Consider the following 21,441-nt stretch of genomic DNA (forward strand, 5'->3'; position numbering starts at 1 on the left):
CTGCTCCCCTCTCCCCCTTCCTCCTTCCTTCTACTCTCCCCTCCCCCTTCTCCTCCCCCATGGTCAAGTTTACCTATCCTAGTCATGATTGCACGGGAGGAAATCCCCTTAAACTCAGTCAGCATGCAAATGATCAGACCTGCCTTTCCCCTCTCCCTTCCTCCTCCTCCCCTGCCCAATCCAGGCCTCCCTCCACATGGTCAGTTTTACCTATCCTAAGCATGATTGCATGGGACTAAATTCTATGGAACTCAATAAACATGCAAATGATCAAACCTGCCCTGCTCCCCTCTCCATCCCCTGTGGTCAGTTTCACCTATCCTAAGCATGACTGCAGAGGAGTAAATCTCACTGAACTCAATAAGCATGCAAATGATCAATCAATTTTCAGCAATTTGAACAGGATCCCATTTCTTACCTCCTGGATTAAAAAGCAGAGAAATTCACTATAAGGCAAAAACCCTTGTGGTTTAAGAATGTACCTATAGCCCACAGATATTTCTATCAAACTTTAAAAAGCAGGGAAATTTGGCTGCTATAGTGAATGCACCAGGAGAGCAGGAGACCTGACCTCCTCTCTGAGATATTGTACTGCTCCAAATTTGTCAAAATGCAAACACCATTAGGTCTTTCATAGTCCAATCCACTTGCTGTGTAGCTTGGAAGAATTTGGTAACATGCCTCTGAACATATGGTGGGTGGTGGCAACACCTGCAATCAGCCCAAATAACATAAACAAGACATATGCTGTGCTGATCTTCTTTTAGCAGGGAGGAAGCAACAATATTAAAACAGTTGATAGAGTTCAGATAGTCACTTTAAATATGTTTGATTTACTTTGCAATTTTAGTGACGTTTCCTATAGTAAATGATTTTCTTTTGCTTCTGTTTCTGTGAATATGTGAAGTGCAACACTTTGCAACACTAAAACAAAGCTCCAAAAACAATTGTGGAATAATGGCATTGACTGTTCTGCAGAATAGTTTCCAATGGACATGAGGAGTGTCTCAGTTTGCACATGATAAAACAGTGTGATGTGATATATATTCTAGCAATATTCTATGTGTGCTCTGTTTTTAATTGACCATGCCCACCTTTCCTTAAGTGAAGTGGTTTAAGCCTAGCAGGCTGAAAACATGCATCTTGTGCAGGCCAAGTTTGTTTTTTCCAATAGCTAGAGTCATTGCTTAAGTAGCAACATATTGTAATCAGTCTGATTTTACATCAAACTGCAAATAGAAATAGAGCATAATCTCCAGTTTGAAACACAAAAGGCTGTCTTCACCATCATATGCCATTGACCAATAAAAAGGCTTTGAAATTAATAAAAATAGATTTGACAGATTTCTATGATGAATAATGAGAGAAATATAATTTTCAAGGTTAGATTCTCTGTAGAAACAAAAATAACAGGAAAGAAGCAAAGTAAGAAGAACACCAACAATCATACAAAAGTGTAAGTTTCCATCTTTGGAGATGGCAGGTGTCACCACTCACCATGTGCTCATAGGCACGTTACCAAATTCTTCCAAGCTACACAGCAAGTGGATTGGACTGTGAAAGATCACTATAGGTACGTTCTTGAACCACAAGTTTTTTTGCCTATTAGTGAATACAAAATATGGGTTGAGCTGAATGCTCCTGCTTCACTAATGGATGAGGAGTGTCAGTGTGGTGTAGTGGTTAGACAGTTGGAGTAAGACCTGGGAGACCAGGGTCCATATTCCCACTCAGCCATGAAGCTTTCTCTGTGACCTTCAGCCAGTCACAGCCTCTCAGCCTAACCTACCTCATAGGTTTATTGTGGCATTTAAATGGGGAGTGGGAGAACCAAGTATGTCACTTATTTTTTTTAAGAAAATGTTTATTGTAAAGTTTTTCAAATACATGAAATAAGGGGACATGATGTCCCACCATTCAAAAAATACAGTTTCAACACAGTTAGGAAATAAATAAGTATAATGGCAATAATAAAGGGAGACGGTGGGTGGTAGAGAGGAAAATGAGGCAAGGAGAGGGAGGACAGGAAGTAATGAAAGAGAAGAGGAAGAGGAGAGAAGAGAGAGAAAAGAAAGAGGGGAATAGAAGAGAGATTGCAGAGTGAAGAGAGATCAGAATAAAGCATTGCTAAGGAAGAGGAGGAATGTGTGAACAACATTCATATTTCAATATATCTTTATTTGATAACATACTTAAATGACAGTATGAAAAGGAGTTAGGAATGTTAAGGTGTGGCACAATGGTAATGCAGTTGGTATGATTCTAGAGTTATTCAACCAGGAACATCTCTCTATAGGGAGTTTTGGGTGGAGGGGCGGCTCCAGTCATGCTCCTTTGTTGCAGTATGGCTAATAAACATGTACTATTTTGTGTGAAATGTATTTTCCTTTGAGGGGTTATGTCGTTTTCTTTGTTGTTGGGTCAGTTTCTCCATGAGGGCTATTGCCCAGATTTGTTTGTACCATTCTTGCATTCAGTCATGGTCTACCTGTTTCCACTGGTGTGCCATGATGATGTGAGCTGCTACTATAAAGGAGATCACTAACTCCTTGAAGTGCAAGCCTCACTGTCTCCCTGAAATACTTAGAAGAGGGCTGTGAGTGGGTCAGGTGTTATTTGTTGTTTGTGATTTGTCTAATATCATGGAATACTTTGTTCCAAAAAGTCTGGATGACTGGGCACATCCACCACATATGAAAGTAGGTACCTGTCTCCCCACACCCCCTCCAGCATAATGAGCTAGTATCCTTAGTGATTCTGCTGAGTGTGTGTGTGGGTTGTCAGGTACTGTCTGTGGATCAGACTGAAGGAATTCTCTCTCAGCCTGGCTGAAGCAGAATGAAAGGGATTTTTTCTCCCAAATGGAGTTGATGTGATCAATCTCAGTGTTGGTGCCCTGTTCCCATTTGTTTCAGAGGCTGTCCAAGTGTGCCACCTTGAGCTCGTTGGAGAAAAGGTGGGATATACTGTAAATGCAAATAAATAAATAAATAACTTGTCCCCCTCTCTTCTGTAGCCCTTTGCACCATTTTCTATGCTTTTCTGGAAGGCCCTACAACTCTCTGGAGCTTGTTTTTCAGGATATGCAGCAGGAATATGTGAAAACCACTTCACTGCCCGGAGGCTAGTAGAAACATCTGTTGGATAAAAAGCTGTTATGCAAGCAGAGTGTCAGCATAGGATTCCACTCTATATGCTTATACCAGATTAAATTTTACAGCTAGAAAGCAATAACTGTGATGCCAGTTCCAGTACATGTGCCTCTACCTCACTTCTCTTTAAATAATTCCTGTGGGGTTAAACTTGTGAAAACATCTGCATCAGAACTGTTCTTCCATGTAGTTATTTCTGGAATGACTTCTGAGCTGGATTCTAGATTCCCTTGGCTCCTGATCCTGAGCTGAAGGTTAACCCACCGGGGGGGGGGATCATAGCCTACCAATTTAAATGTATGTTCTTCATGTCTCTAGGGATCTTGTTCCAAAAACATACACAAATGTCAGCATTATGTCAAAAGAAGCCCTGAGTTCTTATAGCATTCACCTCACATGCAGAATATGTTGCATTCTTGCATTTGGTACAAGAGTGCAATATTCAAGTTAGTTGCTTAATTTAGAAGGATCCCCAAATCATCTATGTTGAAGCTACATTTATGATCCTATAACTGTTATCCAACATTTCCTGAAAGATCACATACAAAGGTGATTTTCTGACGATTTAGAAATCAGTTGTGGTCTATTTCCCATATACTGTTAGTTGTGTTTTCTTTGAATTATCATCTGCTGCCCACTTCCACCTAGCCTATCCCCTTAGAGTTGGAAATCTTGCCTAGTTTCTGCACAGCTTTGTATATTTCACAAGGCGCTGCTCTCAAGCCAAGCCAATTTTTGGTACAGGTCATAAAACATGCTCATGTTTATTATAGGAAACAAAGCAGAAGCCAAGGCACTAATTTCATTTCATGATGCATGATAGGCTGAGAGAAAGAATGACTGGGCCATTGCTGCATAGAGAGCAGACTGGGTGACCCTAAGTTCATTCTATATCTACCACTCCTCTATATCCTGCTTCTGTGACAGCTCAGTTCTTGGTCTTGGGTGTGCATATCATGCTAGGCTTATATATCAATACAATAGTATGCTATGGATGCAAATAAAAGGCACATAGACACACATTTTATATTGGGAAAAGCAGTCCCACAAGCTGCTTTTTACTGGTGATCTAATGGAACTATGTTACAGATAGAGGTAACCAACCCCACCCCCACTTTTATACATGCTCACCTGTGAATGTTGGAAAACACCAAACAGAAGCAAAATAAATGCATCCATGTACAGAAAAAAATTCTGACCTAAACACATTAGAACAAAAATAGGAGCTCTTCATTGCAGCAACCTTGCTTGTCCCGTTGCTTGTGGTCCATCCACCCAAATCCATACTGCATTTTCCTGGAGAATGAGGAGCAAACTGTGTCTGTTTTGTGAAGCACAATGAGAGTATGCATTTCCCTCCCAACATATGCATACATAAAGCCTTCTTTTGTGAAAAGGATTCATAGGGTCAGATAATGTGTAAAGGGAAATTAAATAAATAATGTGTAAAGGGAAAGGTTGTATAGCCTCCATGTTTCCACATGGATGCTTCTCCACACACAGACTGAATTATGAACAGACCTATTAATACAGAGATCACAAAAGGTCAAGTTTTGTCTTCTTTCAGAATTGTATTTGAATGGGGGGAGGGATTTTATTTTAGAAAAAAGATCCACAATGATGAATTTTATAGTTTTTTTTCTTTTGCAGCATAGAGAAATAGAAACAAATTATAATGTGAAATGGTTCAGGAACATAGCTTCTGATATTGTGGGTTTGGTCACTTGAAGATTGACCTTTGAAACTATCTTGTTTACAAAAGAATAAAAAAGATAGGAAAGCCATTTTGTAGCATACACTTTGTTGATAAAAGGTATGTTTGATGTAAATGGATAAATATTCAGAGCATTGGTGACAAATAATAACTGATGCTTCTTTCTTTTATAAAAATGCAACTGCCAAGTCCACATGCAAACTTTCACTGAACAAACACAACTGACTTAACAGACTGAACTAATAATCTGTAACCTTAATAACCATCTGGAAAAACAAGTGTGTCATTATTCTCTTTATGCCTCTGCTATGTACATTTGAAAAAAAATTGTATAGTCATGGCATATATAAAGAGAATAATTACACCCATGACTCTGGAATGTCAAACAGTATTCACATAATGAGAAATAATGGTATCACAGTAAAGCACTATCCAAATGTGTTTAAGAGCGTTTTAATCCAAAGATAAAAGAAACGTGATTTTAACATATAGAAGGATATACAAACAAGACTAAATAAGCTGCCTCATTTAATGCTAATGTTACCATCTCACATCTTATAATGTAAACATTTTGGCATAGTGTGTCTGTCTTACATTGCCTGTACTCTTCCCTCAGTTTTGGAAATCGGAAGAATAAGAAACCTGTGTTAGTTCCTATGTCTAATGTACTTCATGTATAGCCATGAGAGTGGCTGTATACTATAGCCAGCATGGTTCTTTCACATTCCACAATATTAAATTGAAAATATCCATGTCTCCATGTCATTCCCATGCTTCCTATAAGCTCATTTTAAAACAAAACCTTACAAAACGTATAGTCCTGAACTCAGAAATACTTGCTTAACAACTCTATAAATTTTCATGATGATACACAAAACAGTCAGACAGAATCAAGAGTTCAAAGTGTAAAAAGAGAGAGAGAAAAAACAGATCCCTTTTGGACTTTTTTCTGTCAGAGTTCTCGTTGTTATGTGCCTTCAAGTCGATTACAACTTATGGCGACCCTGTGAATCAGCGACCCTATGAATCAGTGACCTCCAATAGCATCTGTTATAAACCAACCTGTTCAGATCTTGTAAGTTCAGGTCTGTGGCCTCCTTGATGGAATCAATCCATCTCTTGTTTGGTCTTCTTTTTCTACTCCCTTCTGTTTTTCCCACTATTATTGTCTTTTCTAGTGAATCATGTCTTCACATTATGTGTCCAAAGTATTATAACCTCAGTTATAATGATAGTTCTGGTTTAATTTGTTCTAACACCCAATTATTTGTTTTTTTTGCCGCCCATGGTATCTGCAAGGCTCTCCTCCACATTTCAAATGAGTTAATTTTCTCTTATCCACTTATTTCACTGTCCAACTTTCACATCCATACATAGAGATCAGGAATACCATGGTCTAAATGATCCCGAGTGTTCAGTGATACATCTTCACATTTGAGGACCTTTTCTAGTTTTCTCATAGCTGCCTAGTCCTAGTCTTCTTCTAATTTCTTGACTATTGTCTCCATTTTGGTAAATGACTGTGCCAAGGTATTGATAATCCTTGACAAGTTCAATGTCCTTGTTGCCCACGTTAAAGTTACATAAATGTTCTGTTGTCATTACTTTAGTGTTCTTGACGTTCAGCTGTAGTCCTGCTTTTGTGCTTTCATCTTTAACTTTCAACAGCATTTGTTTCAAATCATTACTGGTTTCTGCTAGTAGTATGGTATGGTCCGCATATCTTAAATTATTGATATTTCTCCCTCCAATTTTCACACCTCCTTCATCTTGGTCCAGTCCTGCTTTCCGTATGATACATTCTGCATATAGATTAAACAAACAGGGTGATAAAATACACCCCTGTCTCACACCCTTTCTGATTGGGAACCAGTTGGTTTCTTCACATTCTGTCCTTACTCTTGCCCAGGGTATAGGTTGCGTATCAGGACAATCAGATGCTGTGGCTCCCCTATTTCTTTTAAAGCATTCCAAAGTTTTTCATGATGTACACAATCAAAGGCTTTGTTGTAATCTACAAAACAGGGTGATTTTCTTCGGAAATTCCTTGGTCCATTCCATTATCCAACATATGTTTGAGATATGATCTCTGGTACCTCCTCCTTTTCTAAATCCAGCTTGGACATCTGGCATATATGGTAAGAGCCTTTGATGTAGAATTTTGAGCATTACTGTACTTCCATGAGATATTAAGGCAATAGTTCGATAATTACTGCAATCCCTGGAATCCACTTTCTTTGGAATTGGGATGTATATTGAACACTTCCAGTCTGTGGGCCATTGTTTAGTTTTCCAAATTTGTTGACAAATTTTTGTCCCCTCTCCTCCCCCCTCTTCCTATTCCCCGATGGTCAGTTTTACCTGTCTTAAGCATGATTGCATGACAGTAAATCCGACTGAACTCAATAAGCATGCAAATGATCAAGCCTTCCCTCCCCCTCCCTCCCATCACCTCCCTTCTGTGCCTTCCCTCCCCCTTCCTTCACCCCTCCCCTTCCAATCCCCTCCTTCCCCCTCCCCCTTCCTCCTCTCTCCTCTCCCTTCCTCCTTCCCCTCCTCCTCCTCATGGTCAGTTTCACCTATCTTGATTGCACGGGAGTAAATACCACTGAACTCAATAAGCCTGCAAATGATCAAACCTGCCCTCCTCTGCCCCTTTCTTTGCCTCTTCTCCAATCTCCTCCTTCCCCCTCCCCCTCCTTCTGCTCCCCTCTCCCCTCCCTTCCTCATTCCCTCCCCTCTCCCCCTTCCTCCTCCTCCATGGTCAGTTTCTGCTATCCTAACCATGATTGCACGGGAGTAAATCCTATTCAACCTAATAAGGATGCAAATGATCAGACCTGCCTTTTCACTCCTTCCCCTCTCCTCTCCCTTCCTCCTCCGCTCCCTTCTTCCTTCTTCCTCCTCCCCTGTCCAATCCAGGCATCCTTCCCTCCCTCCTCCCCCTGGGGCTGTTTTACCTATCCTAAGCATGATTGCACGGGAGTAAATCCCACTAAACTAAAACAAGCAAACAAGCAAATGATCAAACCTGCTCTCCTCTTCCCCTCCCCTTCCTGCCTGCTCCCATCCCCCTCCCCCCTCTGCCCTTATTCCCCTACCCTTGCCCTTTCTACTTCTCCCCATGCCCCTGTGGTCAGTTTCACCTATCCTAAGCATGACTGCAGGGGAGTAAATCCCACTGAACTCAATAAGCATGCAAATGGTCAATCCATTCTCAGCAATTTGAACAGGATCCCATTTCTTACCTCCTGGATTAAAAAGCAGAGAAATTCACTAATAGGCAAAAAAAACCTTGAAGTTTCAGAACGTACCTATAGTCCACAGCTATTTCTATCAAACTTTAAAAAGCAGGGAAATTGGGCTGCTATAGTGAATGCACCAGGGGAGCAGGAAACCTGATCTCCTTTCTGAGATGTTGTATTGCCCTACAAATTGTCAAAATGCAAACACAGTTTGGGTTGCTTTTTCACAGTCCAATCCACTTCCTGTGTAGCTTGGAAGAATTTGGTTACATGTGCCTCTGAGCATATGGTGAGTGGCAACACCTGCAAACAGCCCAAATAACAGAAACAAGACACGTGCTCAATCTTGTTTTAGCAGGAAGGAAGCAACAATATTAAGAAAGTTGATATAGTTCAGACAGTCACTTTAAACATGTTTGATTTACTCTGCTATTTTAGTGAATAGTAAATCATTTTCTTTTGCTTCTGTTTCTGTGAATATGTGAAGTACAGCAACACTTTGCAACACTAAAAAAACTCCAAAAACAATTGTGGAATAATAGCATTGATTATTCTGCAGAATAGTTTCCAATGGACATGAGGAGTGTCTCAGTTTGCAGAAGATAAAACAATGGAAGGTGAAATATATTCTGGCAAAATTCTAGGTGTGCTCTATGTTTTTAACTGACCATGCCCACCTTTCCTTAAGTGGAGCGGTTTAAGCACAGCAGGCTGAAAACATGCATCTTGGGCAGGCCAAGGTAATTTTTTGCAACAGCTAGCTTCATTGCTTAAGTAGCAACGTATTGTAATCAGTCTGATTTTACATCAAACTGTAGTTTCAGATTCAACTCTTAATGCACCCAAAATAGAAATAGAACATAACCTCCAGTTTGAAACACAAAAGGCTGTCTTCACCATCATATGACATTGACCAATAAAAAAGCTTTGAAATTAATAAAAATAAATTTGACAGAGATTTCTAGGATGAATAATGAGAGAAATATAATTTTCTAGGTTAGATTATCTGTAGAAACAAAAGTAACAGGAAAGAAGCAAAGTAAGGTCCCCAACAAACATACAAAAAAGTTTCCATCTTTGGGGATGGCAGGAGTTGCCACCACTCACCACTCACATTGGCTATAGGTAACTTCTTAAACCGCAAGGGTTTTTTGCCTATTAGTGAATGTATGTATTCTGATGTCCGATTTGCTTTAAGTTGGATTCCTGCATTGGGCAGGGGTTGGATTCGATGGCCATTTATAGGCCTCTTCCAACTTTTCTATGATTCTTTTTGTTCTTCTGCAGTGTTCTTTTTGTTCTTCTGCAGTGCTTCTTCTTAACAGTTGTTAATGGTAGGGACAGCAATGTCTTAGGACTGAATTGTCAAGAACATTGTATGTCATGCAAACCATCATCCTTGTTTCTAGCATATTCTCATGCATACCCTGCCAGTCTTCTCAGAACATGATGGATGAAAAAGAAGGAATTGGCTTTTAAGATTAGTGGCAGAAATGTGCTTAGTGTTGTATTTAGTCTAGCAACTCTCTCCATTATCATTTTAACTAATTTAAGCCAAACAATCTTGTCTAGCCAGCACATAGTGCCAAATATTGGATATAGTGGAATTAAGACACAACCACTCATACAGATTATTGTGCTTGGTAAAAGCTGTTATCGCTCCAGGGGAAAAAATGTAGCAATAGTGAGGAATTCACCACAAACAGTGAGGATGATATTTCCAGGATGGTTCTTCATTTTTTAAACAAATACATGATATCACCTTATTCAAAGGTGGCTGATGAGCTGGTGCTTAGTGGTCAGAATGCCGAGGATCTGCACAGTTTGCCTCCTGGCACGACACATTCAACCATTGCTGCTCACAGTGCTGCACTGTTGTAGAAGGATGCTTGTGTTGCATCAGTAGGACATGAGGTAGAGGTAGAGGTAGAGCTTTTAAGCAGGGCCAGCACCAGGCGTGACTGGGCCCTTGGGTTCCAGCCTGCCCCGGGCCCCCTGTTCCCAGCCTCCTCCTTACAGACCATGTGGGACCGCTCCACCTGCCTCTTCTCTCTTTCCGTGAATGCCCTGTGCGATGGGCGTACAACTCGCTACCATCAACCAAGAGGGTGGTGGAGGCTTCTCTAAGGGCCTGATACCCCTGCCACCATCTTTGTTGATGGCACACATGTGCACTATGCTGCATGCGCTTACATGCCTGCCATCAATCAAGATGGCAGTAGGGGCATCAGCCCCTTATAGAAGCCTCTGCTGCCATTTTGATTGATGGCACCTGCACACACGGCATACACAGAAAGGAAGGAGTGGTAGGTGGAGCGGGCACGCACCGTGGGCCCACACAATCAGGGGGGCCTGTAAGCTCAGTCTCTGTGCTCTGCGGCAGGGTCAGGAGTTGACTCTGTCAAGGATCACAGAAGGGGAGTGCTACCCCCATACCCCGAGGACCCTTTGGCACTGGCCCTGCTTTAAGGGCCCATTACTATACTATATGGTTGTTAGGGCCTTTCATACACATCAGAATGTGAAAACCTCAACTGATGGTACATGTTTTAGTGAAAGAGGTTTTCTTGAAGGAGAATTATTGGATAGAATGCTCTGATCTCAGTGCTGTGGTGCAAGCCACCATTTGTCCCTCCATTGCTTCCATGGCTACATAGAATCAACCCAAATCTTCTACTGGAAGGATCATTATTCTGATATCATGATAGTACCATGTCTTGAAAAAAATTAAAATAAATTGAATGGCATGTTCTGGATAACCAATGGATTTTCTCAAGCTTTCTGAGATTATAGCATGTCTCTGAACTCTGAGCCAGGAAAGGACTGAGAAAGTTCTATAAGTCAAAGCTACATAAAACAGGAACAGAGATATCTTGAATGCTATTGTAGCCAACAAATAGCATATCTGGTTTAAAGGGATCTCTCAGATGTGATATGTAACTCTTTGACAGTATTTATTTATTTATAAAATTATTTATTTATAAAAGTACTTAAATACTGCCCTTACACAAAACATCAGGGAAACATACAACATAAAAACATTTAAAAACAATACGGTTTAAAAACCCTATACGGTTTCGGCCCAGTATATCTGAAGGAACGCCTCCAGAATCACCGATTGTGCCGCCTGACGAGATCAGCCTCGCAAGACCTTCTCTCGGTCCCACCGGTGAGAACAGCTAGTCTGGTACGGACCAGAGAGAGGGCATTCTCTGTTGTGGCCCCCACCCTCTGGAACTCTCTCCCTTTCGATCTCAGACATGCTCCCTCCCTGTCCAGCTATCGCCGAGCCTTGAAGACCTGGCTGTTCAGGCAGGCCTACAAGATTGGGACAGATTAACTTATGTTACAATTGAATTCATGAATGGTTTTTTAGCTTAAAATTTGATTATGTTGATCTATATGTATCATTTTTATTCTTGTTGTTCGTCGCCTAGAGTGTCCCTAACCTGGACAGATAGGCGGCTGAAAAATAAAATTTATTATTATTTATTATTACAAAACTATTATTCAAATGGATGGTTACTCAAAGAACATTTTAAACAGCTACTTAGGGCTGTTGGCACAAAAAAATCTAAAAGGGGCACCTGAAAGTCAAAAATGAGGATGCCTGCAGAATATCTGCTGGAAGAATGTTCTGCAGCATAGAGTCGGCGATAATAAATGCCCAACTTCTGGTTGAGGCTAGTTTGGCCTTTGCAACATGGAGGATGGCTAACAGTGCTCCTCTGGATGATCTCAATCATTGGGCTGGCCTGGGATAGAAGTATTACATCCCAGCTCTGTATGCAACATACTCCTTCTCCCCACTACTTTGTTCCTTTCTTCCCTCAGCAGCACTCCTGGGACACATTTTCTTCCTTCTTCTTACAACAGGATCAAACAAAAGAAAGGGCAAAAGGATGATGAGAAAGAGGAGCTGTATCTTGAGGGTATTAGGAAAAGGAGGAAAATTGGATGAGACGCAAAAGACGCCTTACATCCTTTGTCCATCCCTTCCCCTCAATCATTTTTATGCTCCTGGCCTTATAGTCTGCTTCTAATACCTTGCTTCATTCAGTACAAGAAAAGTAGTTTGCTGATACTGTATTTTCAAACTGTCTGGAAGTATTCCAACTGCTCCCCCCCCCATTGCTCCTTCCTGGATTAACAGGTTTATTGGTTTCTGGCTTTCCTCCTTCCATAAAAATATTATTATTCTTTTTGTAAATACAATGTATCTGTAAGATTTTCTTTATGAGCTGAGTATCTAACCAACCCTGTCATCAGTAATGTGCATTCTAAAGACTTCATTAAGCAATTAAACATGTTTATCTAGCAAATGAACTATCCTTTTTAATCAGTTGAAAATAATTGCATGCAGTATTAAAGCAGTATCTTTAACTAGGCCAGAGTAGATGATATTTGATTTAGTAACTTTTGCCTGCTTTGTATGGACCTTTCTTTCCACAATATGTGGTTAGATGGAGGGGGATGGTTTACAGATATTCTATATTTTCTTTCAGTCTTTGCACAGAATGTCATCTCTTCCCTCAAGTTTGTAATGGAAATTCTAATAGGTGTGACATCAACAATTGCCTCTTGCTAACAGCTCTCATAATTTAACCCTTCAGGTGAACAAGTTGATTGATGAATTGCAGGCAGCTATCAAGAGCTACAAAGATCACCTCTCTAAGCTTGCCCCCCAGTTACAGGCTGAACAGGAGCAATGTACTTCTTATGTCTACCAACATATTAAAGAACTTCCTGCAAACACAGACCTTCTCTCACAGGGTCTGCAGCTAAAGGTAGGTGTAGTTTAACTGCAATTGCAGTTTGTCATTTAAAAAGAAGAGGTAAAAGTAAGAAAGCTTTTTCCTCACCCAAACTCCAGCTGCTGGAGAAAGTTCAGCCAGGAAAGAAAAATCAGTAAATGCAATTAGAAGAATAAATTTTATGCCAGTCTTTGTTTGCTTCAGATGGCATAACTTACAATTACTTACTAAACAGGGATAATTTTGTGCCACCATAAAATTAGTTGGGTGCCAAAAACACCGAGTTCTGTATATCAAGTTCATAGTCTGTTCATTTGTAATGCTTACCCTGTAGGCTTGCCAGGTTCAATCCCTGAGACTGATCCTGTATCTTTAGGAGAAAAGAAAGTCAGCCAAGTGCAGGTGTTCTTGCAACCCTGTAATGGGAAAAACCACAAGGTGGAATTCTTCCTTCCCCCTGCACAACTTTTAAAGATACAAAAGACCTCTTAGAGACTGCATCTGGCAACCAAGAGGTCTTCTGTATCTTTAAAAGTTGTGCACTTCTCGAATCAATAAGCAAACAGAAACACAACTATTCTTCAAAAATTAGCATTTCTCTAAATTTTGTGATGCGGTTCTCCAACCAAAAAGTGTGCACAAAAATACATAGATTAGCAAAGATAATGAGCAAAACTACATTATATTAAAGGAAAATGATTGTAAAAATGTGTATATTAGGAGAAAGCTGCACAAAAATGTATATGCATTCACAAATTGATGTGAAAATGGAGTGGACTGAAGGCTGGAAACTGAGAAACTGAGAGAAGCTGAAACAGATTCATTCTTCGCTAGGTCCAAGTGCTGCCTTTCTATTTCAAAAGCACAGGCGCACACACACACAGGTAACAGCTACTCCAAGTGGCTAAAAGCCTAGTGGCTGTTTGTGTGGACATTCTAAATGTGGCCACAAGTGCTCCTGAGAGTGATGATATGCCATCCTCCCAGGAACTGATCTGCCATCTTTCTGAGAGACTCAGCTCCTCTTTTCCCTAGCAATAAAGCCGTGCTTAAATGATCATCATTTTTTAAGGAGTAAACATTTTGGTATTCAACTCTGAAAAAAGCATCCTTATAACCATGGCACAGTTTTTAAAAAAGAGTTAAAATCTGATAGAAAAAGTAAATACCATTCTGCCCAACATTGATGGTACAGTCTTAATTGCTTATATTTTCAAAGGTGGCAAACATCTACAGTGAAGTTATGAACCTATGTTATGTTATGAAGTTATGTTACTTCTTGAGAGGGTGATAGCTGGTAATGTACTGGGGTTCTTAAAAGTTATTGGATGGTCTCAAATGCTGTTCATCAACATGTCAAGAAGCAACCAAAGCCTGGTGTAAAGCTGTGCATCTGCATTCTAAAGGCAGAATTTCCAAAAAGGAGCTATACCATCAAAGTACATGCATGCCAGCTATTTATTGAATACTTGGCAATCCAAGCTGCATCAAAGAGATTAACTGATTTTAAGCCGATATTTGCCATATATCTTGGAAAGAAATGCATAAATTAAGATAAATAATGGTGCCATATAATGGCTCAAATGGACGACAAGAAGTGAACAACTTCATACAAAGCATAATTCACTTGCAGGGCATTGCCATACAATCTGGTGAAGGCCACTAACTTAAAAGGATTAGATAAATGCATGAAGTCTGTTAGCCATGATAGCTAAGGACACAAAGTTTCAAACACCATGTGCATTTGGAATACCTCATGTACATTAATATTTCATTTAACTGTGGTGTCCTGGGAAACGTTCAATAGATTTGGGTTGTTGCAAGGGCCAAAGCAGACATGATGCAGGAGATCTGCAAGTGTATTTCCAAGTAGTTTTCCCCCACTTAAAAGCAACTATGTTTGTACAATTTGTATTGGAGCAGCAGCCAGTGGTGTAGTAGTAACTTTTGAAGTACAGGAGTTCATCACAACAGCCCCTATAGTTGCACCTGCAAGGAGAATCCAAAAATACAGGCAACTGTGTTATACATGCACACACAACAGCAGCAGGAGGAGGAAGGAAGTGTGGTTTAACCCTTTGGCCCATACCATTAAATCACCCCTGAAGTGAGTATCTCAGTGGAAAAAAATGCAGGCATGATAGCAGTACTTTTTTTTTTTTTGCACGGGTTGGGTTTATAGCTATTTCAGGGGCAACAGGTCTGGAAAACAGCAAATGGGGAACTGCTAACTCCCCTCTCCAACACGATAGCTCTAGTCAACTTTACAACCCCTTCTTCCCCCCTGGTTACTTTGAAGTATTTCTGAGATCTATTTCAGACTTAAGAATTATTATGACACACTGGTCTAGAACACCATGAAGTGTTGAAAAGAAGAATTCTTAGACAATTGGAGCACTGTTTTACATGCTTGTGTAATGCTGTTGGTGAACATACATTTCAAATCTGGATGTACAATTCTGAACTTTACGTGTATGGCTAATTTAAGCCATGAAGGAGGAGCAAATGTGCACTATTGCACCTATGCAGTATGCTTCGGTTTTTGGTCTGGCTTGATATCTAGCATAGCATATTGCTGAGTGATAGAAGTCAGAAGTCCACCAAAGTTAGCTGGAAGTTGCTGCAACCACAATTACCTCCACAGTTACAAGAGTAAGAGGGCACCTCCAGGCACGAGGGGAGGAGGAGGTGGCAGGCACGAGGAGGCAGCAGGCATGAGGGGGGAGGCAGCAGGAGGTGAGAGGCTTGAGGGGGGAGTAGGTGGGAGGTGGTGGCAGGCGAGAGGGGGGAGCCGGCGGCAGGCGCGAGGGGGGAGGTGGCAGCAGGTGCAAGGGGGGAGGTGGGAGGTGGTGGCAGGCGCAAGGGGGGGAGGCGGGCGGGAGGACGAGCAGGGGGCACACACACACACCATGTCACTCACCTCAGCTCTTCACCTCCATTCTGCTGCTGCCTTCTCCTACTTCATCCTTGTCCTCCAGCGCAGTCTGGCGCTCCACTTCCTCCCTCATGCCTCTTAACACAGAGCATGAGGGAAGAGCGATGCTGCGCAGAATGCCAGTGCAAGGCACATGTTCTTTGCCCACCAATCACAGGAGCAGAAGACTTCCCTTGCTTCCCCCCCAAGCAACGTTCAAGAGTAACGCTGGAAACATTACCGTTGCTGCTAAAAAGTAGGGAAATTACTAGTCATTCTATTACTAGCAAAATGTAACAAAGTTACCCACTCATTACTTTAAAAAGTAATAAATTACAAGTAACTCGTTATTGTAATGAGTTACTTCCAAGCTCTGAGCAAAGCATTGGCATGCTCCTCTCTGGGGCCCTGCATGTTTGCATGGTCCTGCTAAGCCATAGTTTGACTTTGTGTCATGTGAACCAGGGCAATGTTGCTGTGAAGATTAAATGGGGGAAGGGAAGAACGATTTGCACCACCTTGAGTTTCTTGGAGGAAAGGTGGGATGTAAATGTAATAACTATTATGTGATGTTATTGTTGAATTTTACTCTGATTTTGTTTCGTTAGAAAATGTTTGTGTATTGTTTTTATTATAAACTGTTTTGTAAATTTTATGGAAAAGCAGACAAAACAAAGAAAACCCGTCTACATTATTGAATTTATCTTAATTGGCACACCTTTAAAAAGGAAATATTGCTAGACTGCTTTATTCCTTAGATTGCTTAGAAAAGGGAAAACAAATATAACACATATTACAACAATATTGTCAAGATGACGAACTCAGTGTGAGAGTAATCAAACATCCCCTGTTGGTGCTTGTTGATTCTTGATTCTATTTCCAATTTTTTTCCCTAGGATTTCTATTGTTTGTAGTTCTGGTTTTGTTTTTACTCTTTGGTTGATAGAGAGGCTTCCTAGGTGGTCTGGTTAGCTGTTTTAACCAATATTGTACAGAATATTGGAAAGCCCGGTGTGTCCTGCATTGCTTAGATGCTGTTAAGGCTCTAGAAGATGAAAAGTGCTACTAATTTGTAGTACACTTTTCCTCATTTCTGACTAACATGTACTGTTCATGCTTTCCATATGCAGTGGTTTTTAACTGAATGTATCCATGTATTCTCATTGTAAAGTTTAGATAGTAACCTTAAGTAATGTAATTCCTTTATACCTGTTGGTGATTCATTGTGGTTGAATGTACTTTATATCTAAGTACTAATTTGTATTTATTTTTATTTTATTTATTATTTGATATATATCCCGCCCTTCCTCCCAGCTGGAGCCCAAGGCCTCAAATAAAAGCACTAAAAAGACTTTAAAACATCATAAAAACAGACTTTAAAATACATTAAAACAAAACATTTTAAAAAACATTTTTTAAAAAAGCTTTCAAGACATCTTTTAAAAAAAGGTTAAAAACATTTTTTTTTAAAAAAAGGTTAAAAACATATTAAAAGGCAATTCTAACATAGACCCAGACTGGGATAAGGTCTCAACTTAAAAGGCTTGTTGAAAGAGGAAGGTCTTCAATTAGTGCCAAAAAGAGATGGCACTTGTCTAATATTGAAGGGTAGGGAATTCCACAGGGTAGGTGCTGCCACACTAAAGGTCCGTTTCCTATGTTGTGTGGAATGGACCTCCTGATAAGATGGTATATGCAGGAGGCCCTCACCTGAAGAGTGCAGTGATCGACTGGGTATATAAGGGATAAGACGGTCTTTCAGGTATCCTGGTCCTGAGCTGTATAGGGCTTTGTACACCAATACTGGAACCTTGAACTTGGCCTGGTAGCAAATGGGCAGCCAGTGCAATTCTTTCAGCAGTGGGGTGACATGTTGGCAGTACCCTGCCCCAGTGAACAGTCTCACCACCATATTTTGCACCAGCTACAGCTTCCAGAACAACCTCAAGGGCAGCCCCACATAGGTTAAAAAACCTATTAACATATAATTTATATTCATCTTTTGTCAGGTTCCTTTTGGAGTTATTACACATTGGCTCAGTTCAGAAGTCATGTTACTGATCCTCCAAATCATGGTTTAGAGCAAGGCTAAACCATCAGCTCTGGCCAGTATGGACAATGGCCAGGATGATGGAAATTGTGGTTCAACAATATCTGGAGGGACGTCGGGTTCCCAGTCCTCATGTATAGGTCTGACAAGATTCTGTGAGCTTATGTTCATATTTCCCACTTCCCACCAGACATTTGAAATGAGCATATAATTGAATCCATGGTTTTAGGGAAATCCTTGTTAGCATTAACCATAGTTCACCTTGTTCAGACCTCATAATAAACTATGGCCAGGCAAACTAGGAAAGGGAGGAGAAAATCAGTATGCTAGAGGGGGAGTTGGGACTGTGTGAGCACACTGAACCTTCTCCAACCTTCAAACCATAGTTTGAGGGGTTGCTAAAGTGGTATCTGAATTGACCTGTTCAGTGCTTGAGGCTGCAAATAAACCCTACTGAGCACAGTGGGACTTAGTTTTGAGTAAACATGGTTAGGATTGCATGTAAGTATTTTATATGGCCCTCTAGAAGAACACTTTAATCAGCGTCTGTCTCCTAATTTGAGTGCTACATCTGTTGCAGGGAGAGATCAAAATATTTAGAACAAGAAATTATTATCTACCGTATATTCCGGCGTATAAGATGACTTTTTAACCCAGGAAAATATTCTCAAAAGTCGGGGGTCGTCTTATACGCCGGGTGTCGTCTTATAGGGCGGGTGCTGAAACTTCCGAGCCGGACTGGAGAATCTGTGGTCGCCGCATATGGTGGGGTTGTAGCTCCACCTATCGTGCAAAGGCAAGAATGTTTTTTGAAGTCTAGGGGCGTCAGGCCCCTCCCACTCTCCAGTTCATTCTTGCCTTTGTACGAACAAGATTGGAATTTCTATAGCGTAGCATTTAGCTAAGTTTTTTTCGTGTTTGTTTGTATATTTGTTCTGACTGGGTACGGACCTAGTGTTACTTGTGTGTCTCCCAAGTCCTTCCTTCCCTGGTCTTGTGTTTAACTACTCATTTGTTTAACCACTCCTTTGAGTTTATTTCCTTTCGGACGTCTGCTCCCTGTTGTTTGTCTTACGGCCCCTACAGAGACCGCGGCTGCGGTTCTCTACGTTTTTGGCCGTTTTCGAGCCTTTCCCCCTGGGATCTGTCGCATCCATCGGGAGCTCCCAGCTCTGACTCTCCCGCAGTGGTTTTCCTGCGCTGGGCTGCCTCGAGCCGCGCTCTGTGGAGCCCTTGGAGAGACCGCGGCTGCGGTTCTCTCCCAGGCGGGAGCTTGCGGCTGCGGCTCCCTGCCTTTCCCCCGCCATCTAATTTTAGCCTGCCTGGGTACTGCCTCACGGGAGCCTGCTACTGCGGCTCTCTCTCTCTCTCTCCCATTAACGAGTTTTTCTCCGTGACTTTAATCTCACCACGGAGAGCTCTGCACCCGACGGCGGCAGCGGCTTGCCTCCTGCTGACTTTCCCGTCATAGTTTTCTCCCGGCCGTCCCTTGTTTAGGCTTTTTACAGCCGCCAGTGCGACTATCGGCCCCGCAGCTCCCACTGCGAGACTGCGCTGGGCAGCACTTCCCCCAGTTTGCTAACATACGGCCGCCATTTTACAGCAAAACCTGTAAAAATACCGTAGCTTGCAGTTATGATGGGTGTTGCTAACTCGCCAGGGACTTGCCCGGCACTTGCTCTCTCTCTATTGTTTGTTATCTTCCTCCTATCATCATCAGTTCCAGTTTGGTTGTCAGCTTAGAAAACAAACAGCATGGCAGCTCACATGGATTTATTGTCTTATCCTTCCTTTCAGCTTTAGAGTGAATTTGGAAAAGTTTAATCCACTTGCACTGTTTTATGTTTACATGTTTGATGACAAACAGCCTTATGTTTATAAGTGACAGTTTTCCTGCTAAGTACCTGCATGTCATAAGCAGGGGTAGTCTTATACGGCGAGTATATCCCAAACTCTATATTTTAACTGGAAAAGTTGGGGGTCGTCTTATACGCCCAGTCATCTTATACGCCGGAATATACGGTACATTTTAGGTAAATAAGTTTGATCTCAGGATCTTTTATATGTAGTTATTTAGGCTTGTAATGATAGAAGATAGAAGAAAGCTTTGTTAAGTACACTGCTTGCTATGCTTCTTGTGCTCAATCACTGTTAAAAATAATGCTAGACTGGAGTCATAACCCTAAACTTACTTATTTGGACATAGGCCCTGTTAATGTCACTGGGCTGCAGTCAAAAGTATGCTTTATATTTTGTTTTCAAAGGAGAGCTCCTTTAACAATATGCAGTTGCTCTGACCACAGATGAGAGAGGATAATTCCTGCATAGAGGTTAAAGCAGCAAATAGAAATGTTGCATAGGCCCTGCTCATTTAATTTTGCAGTGCCTTTTTTTAAGGAAGTTCAGGACTGATACAAAAGAAAAAGCAATGCATCACTTCAGCTTGAGTACTGTCATTCCCCTCTATTTTTGCGTTATTATGTCTCTCTCCGCTTCTCTGCACTTGGGTGGGAAATTGTTTTGGCTGTAATATAGGAAATAGGTACTGCTCAGTGGCTCTTGGTGTAACACCTACTGTGAGATTTAACAGAACTTTTAACAGTTTGTTTAGGAGTGGTGGAGGAACTAATGTGGCCCTTGTTTCTTGTCACTGGTTTTTCTGAGGTTGGCAGCTGGATGTTGGTCTAGAAGAGAGTTGCTTTTTTTCACAGAGATGCTGTGTCTGACCATTTTCAAACATTGTAGAAACAGCAGAAGTAATAGCAACATTGCTCTTCTTGTAATCGCAAGTCTGACAAAAGTCCGTGATAATGGACTTAAGATGTCTGACAAAAGTATGGTCACAAATATTAGATGTTTCCATACTTCTAGATAGGAGTGGATATTATTTAGGTTGGCTGGTTTGATACTTTCCTGTTGTATGGGTTTGCCCCAAAGATAGGCTTCTTTCTAGCTTCAGAGCATACAAATAAATAAATAGTCACATGATGAATATTTCCACTTTCTTATTTGTGCCTTCCCACAGGTCCACACTGAAAACCTGGCAATTCCTGAAGAGCAGAATTGATAAATTTTATGCTAATTATTTATAAGTTACATAAGTTTTAAAATATAAACTTTTTATTATAGTTGTTTATAAGTAAAGCTGTTATATAAGTGCCATATATGGTGGATGCAGGTTTCTTTAACTAAAATAAGTTAATCTCTAGGGATGCTACTCCTTGTTGCTTCTTCAGTCAATTATCATAGAAAACGTCATAGAAAATGTACAGAATAACAGCTATGCACAGTTTGCAAGATGGGAGAAGCTATGTGATCGTAAAAAGTGCTGCACCACGTGGCACCTGTTTTCTGTTTATGCTCTTTAATTAACTGGTAGTCATGCAGTGCAGTGCATAGTGGAACACAGAAAGTTTCCTAAGTATATACACAATAAGATCTGAAATTCATTTCTAACCCATGTCAGTAGTATGTCATTCCAGTTGAATAGATTCAACTAATAAGAATTATTTAGTTCTTCAATTTTTTTATATAACAGAGCCTGGCAAATAGATATACAAAAGTAACCAGCCTACAACATTTTTACTAGCCCACTTTTTTTTTACTAGTCCA

General features: G+C 40.9%; 1 protein-coding gene across 1 annotated transcript in view; it reads left to right on the top strand.

Annotated features, from left to right (window-relative positions):
• Positions 1 to 21,441, top strand: part of DCDC1 (doublecortin domain containing 1) — a 574,603-nt gene that overhangs the window by 223,530 nt on the left and 329,632 nt on the right. Inside the window, 1 exon segment of the mRNA XM_061610560.1 lies at positions 12,725 to 12,898. Coding sequence (XP_061466544.1) covers positions 12,725 to 12,898 — 174 coding nt within the window.

The sequence above is a fragment of the Rhineura floridana genome, chromosome 2 (assembly GCF_030035675.1).
Source record: "Rhineura floridana isolate rRhiFlo1 chromosome 2, rRhiFlo1.hap2, whole genome shotgun sequence".
NCBI lineage: Eukaryota > Metazoa > Chordata > Lepidosauria > Squamata > Rhineuridae > Rhineura > Rhineura floridana.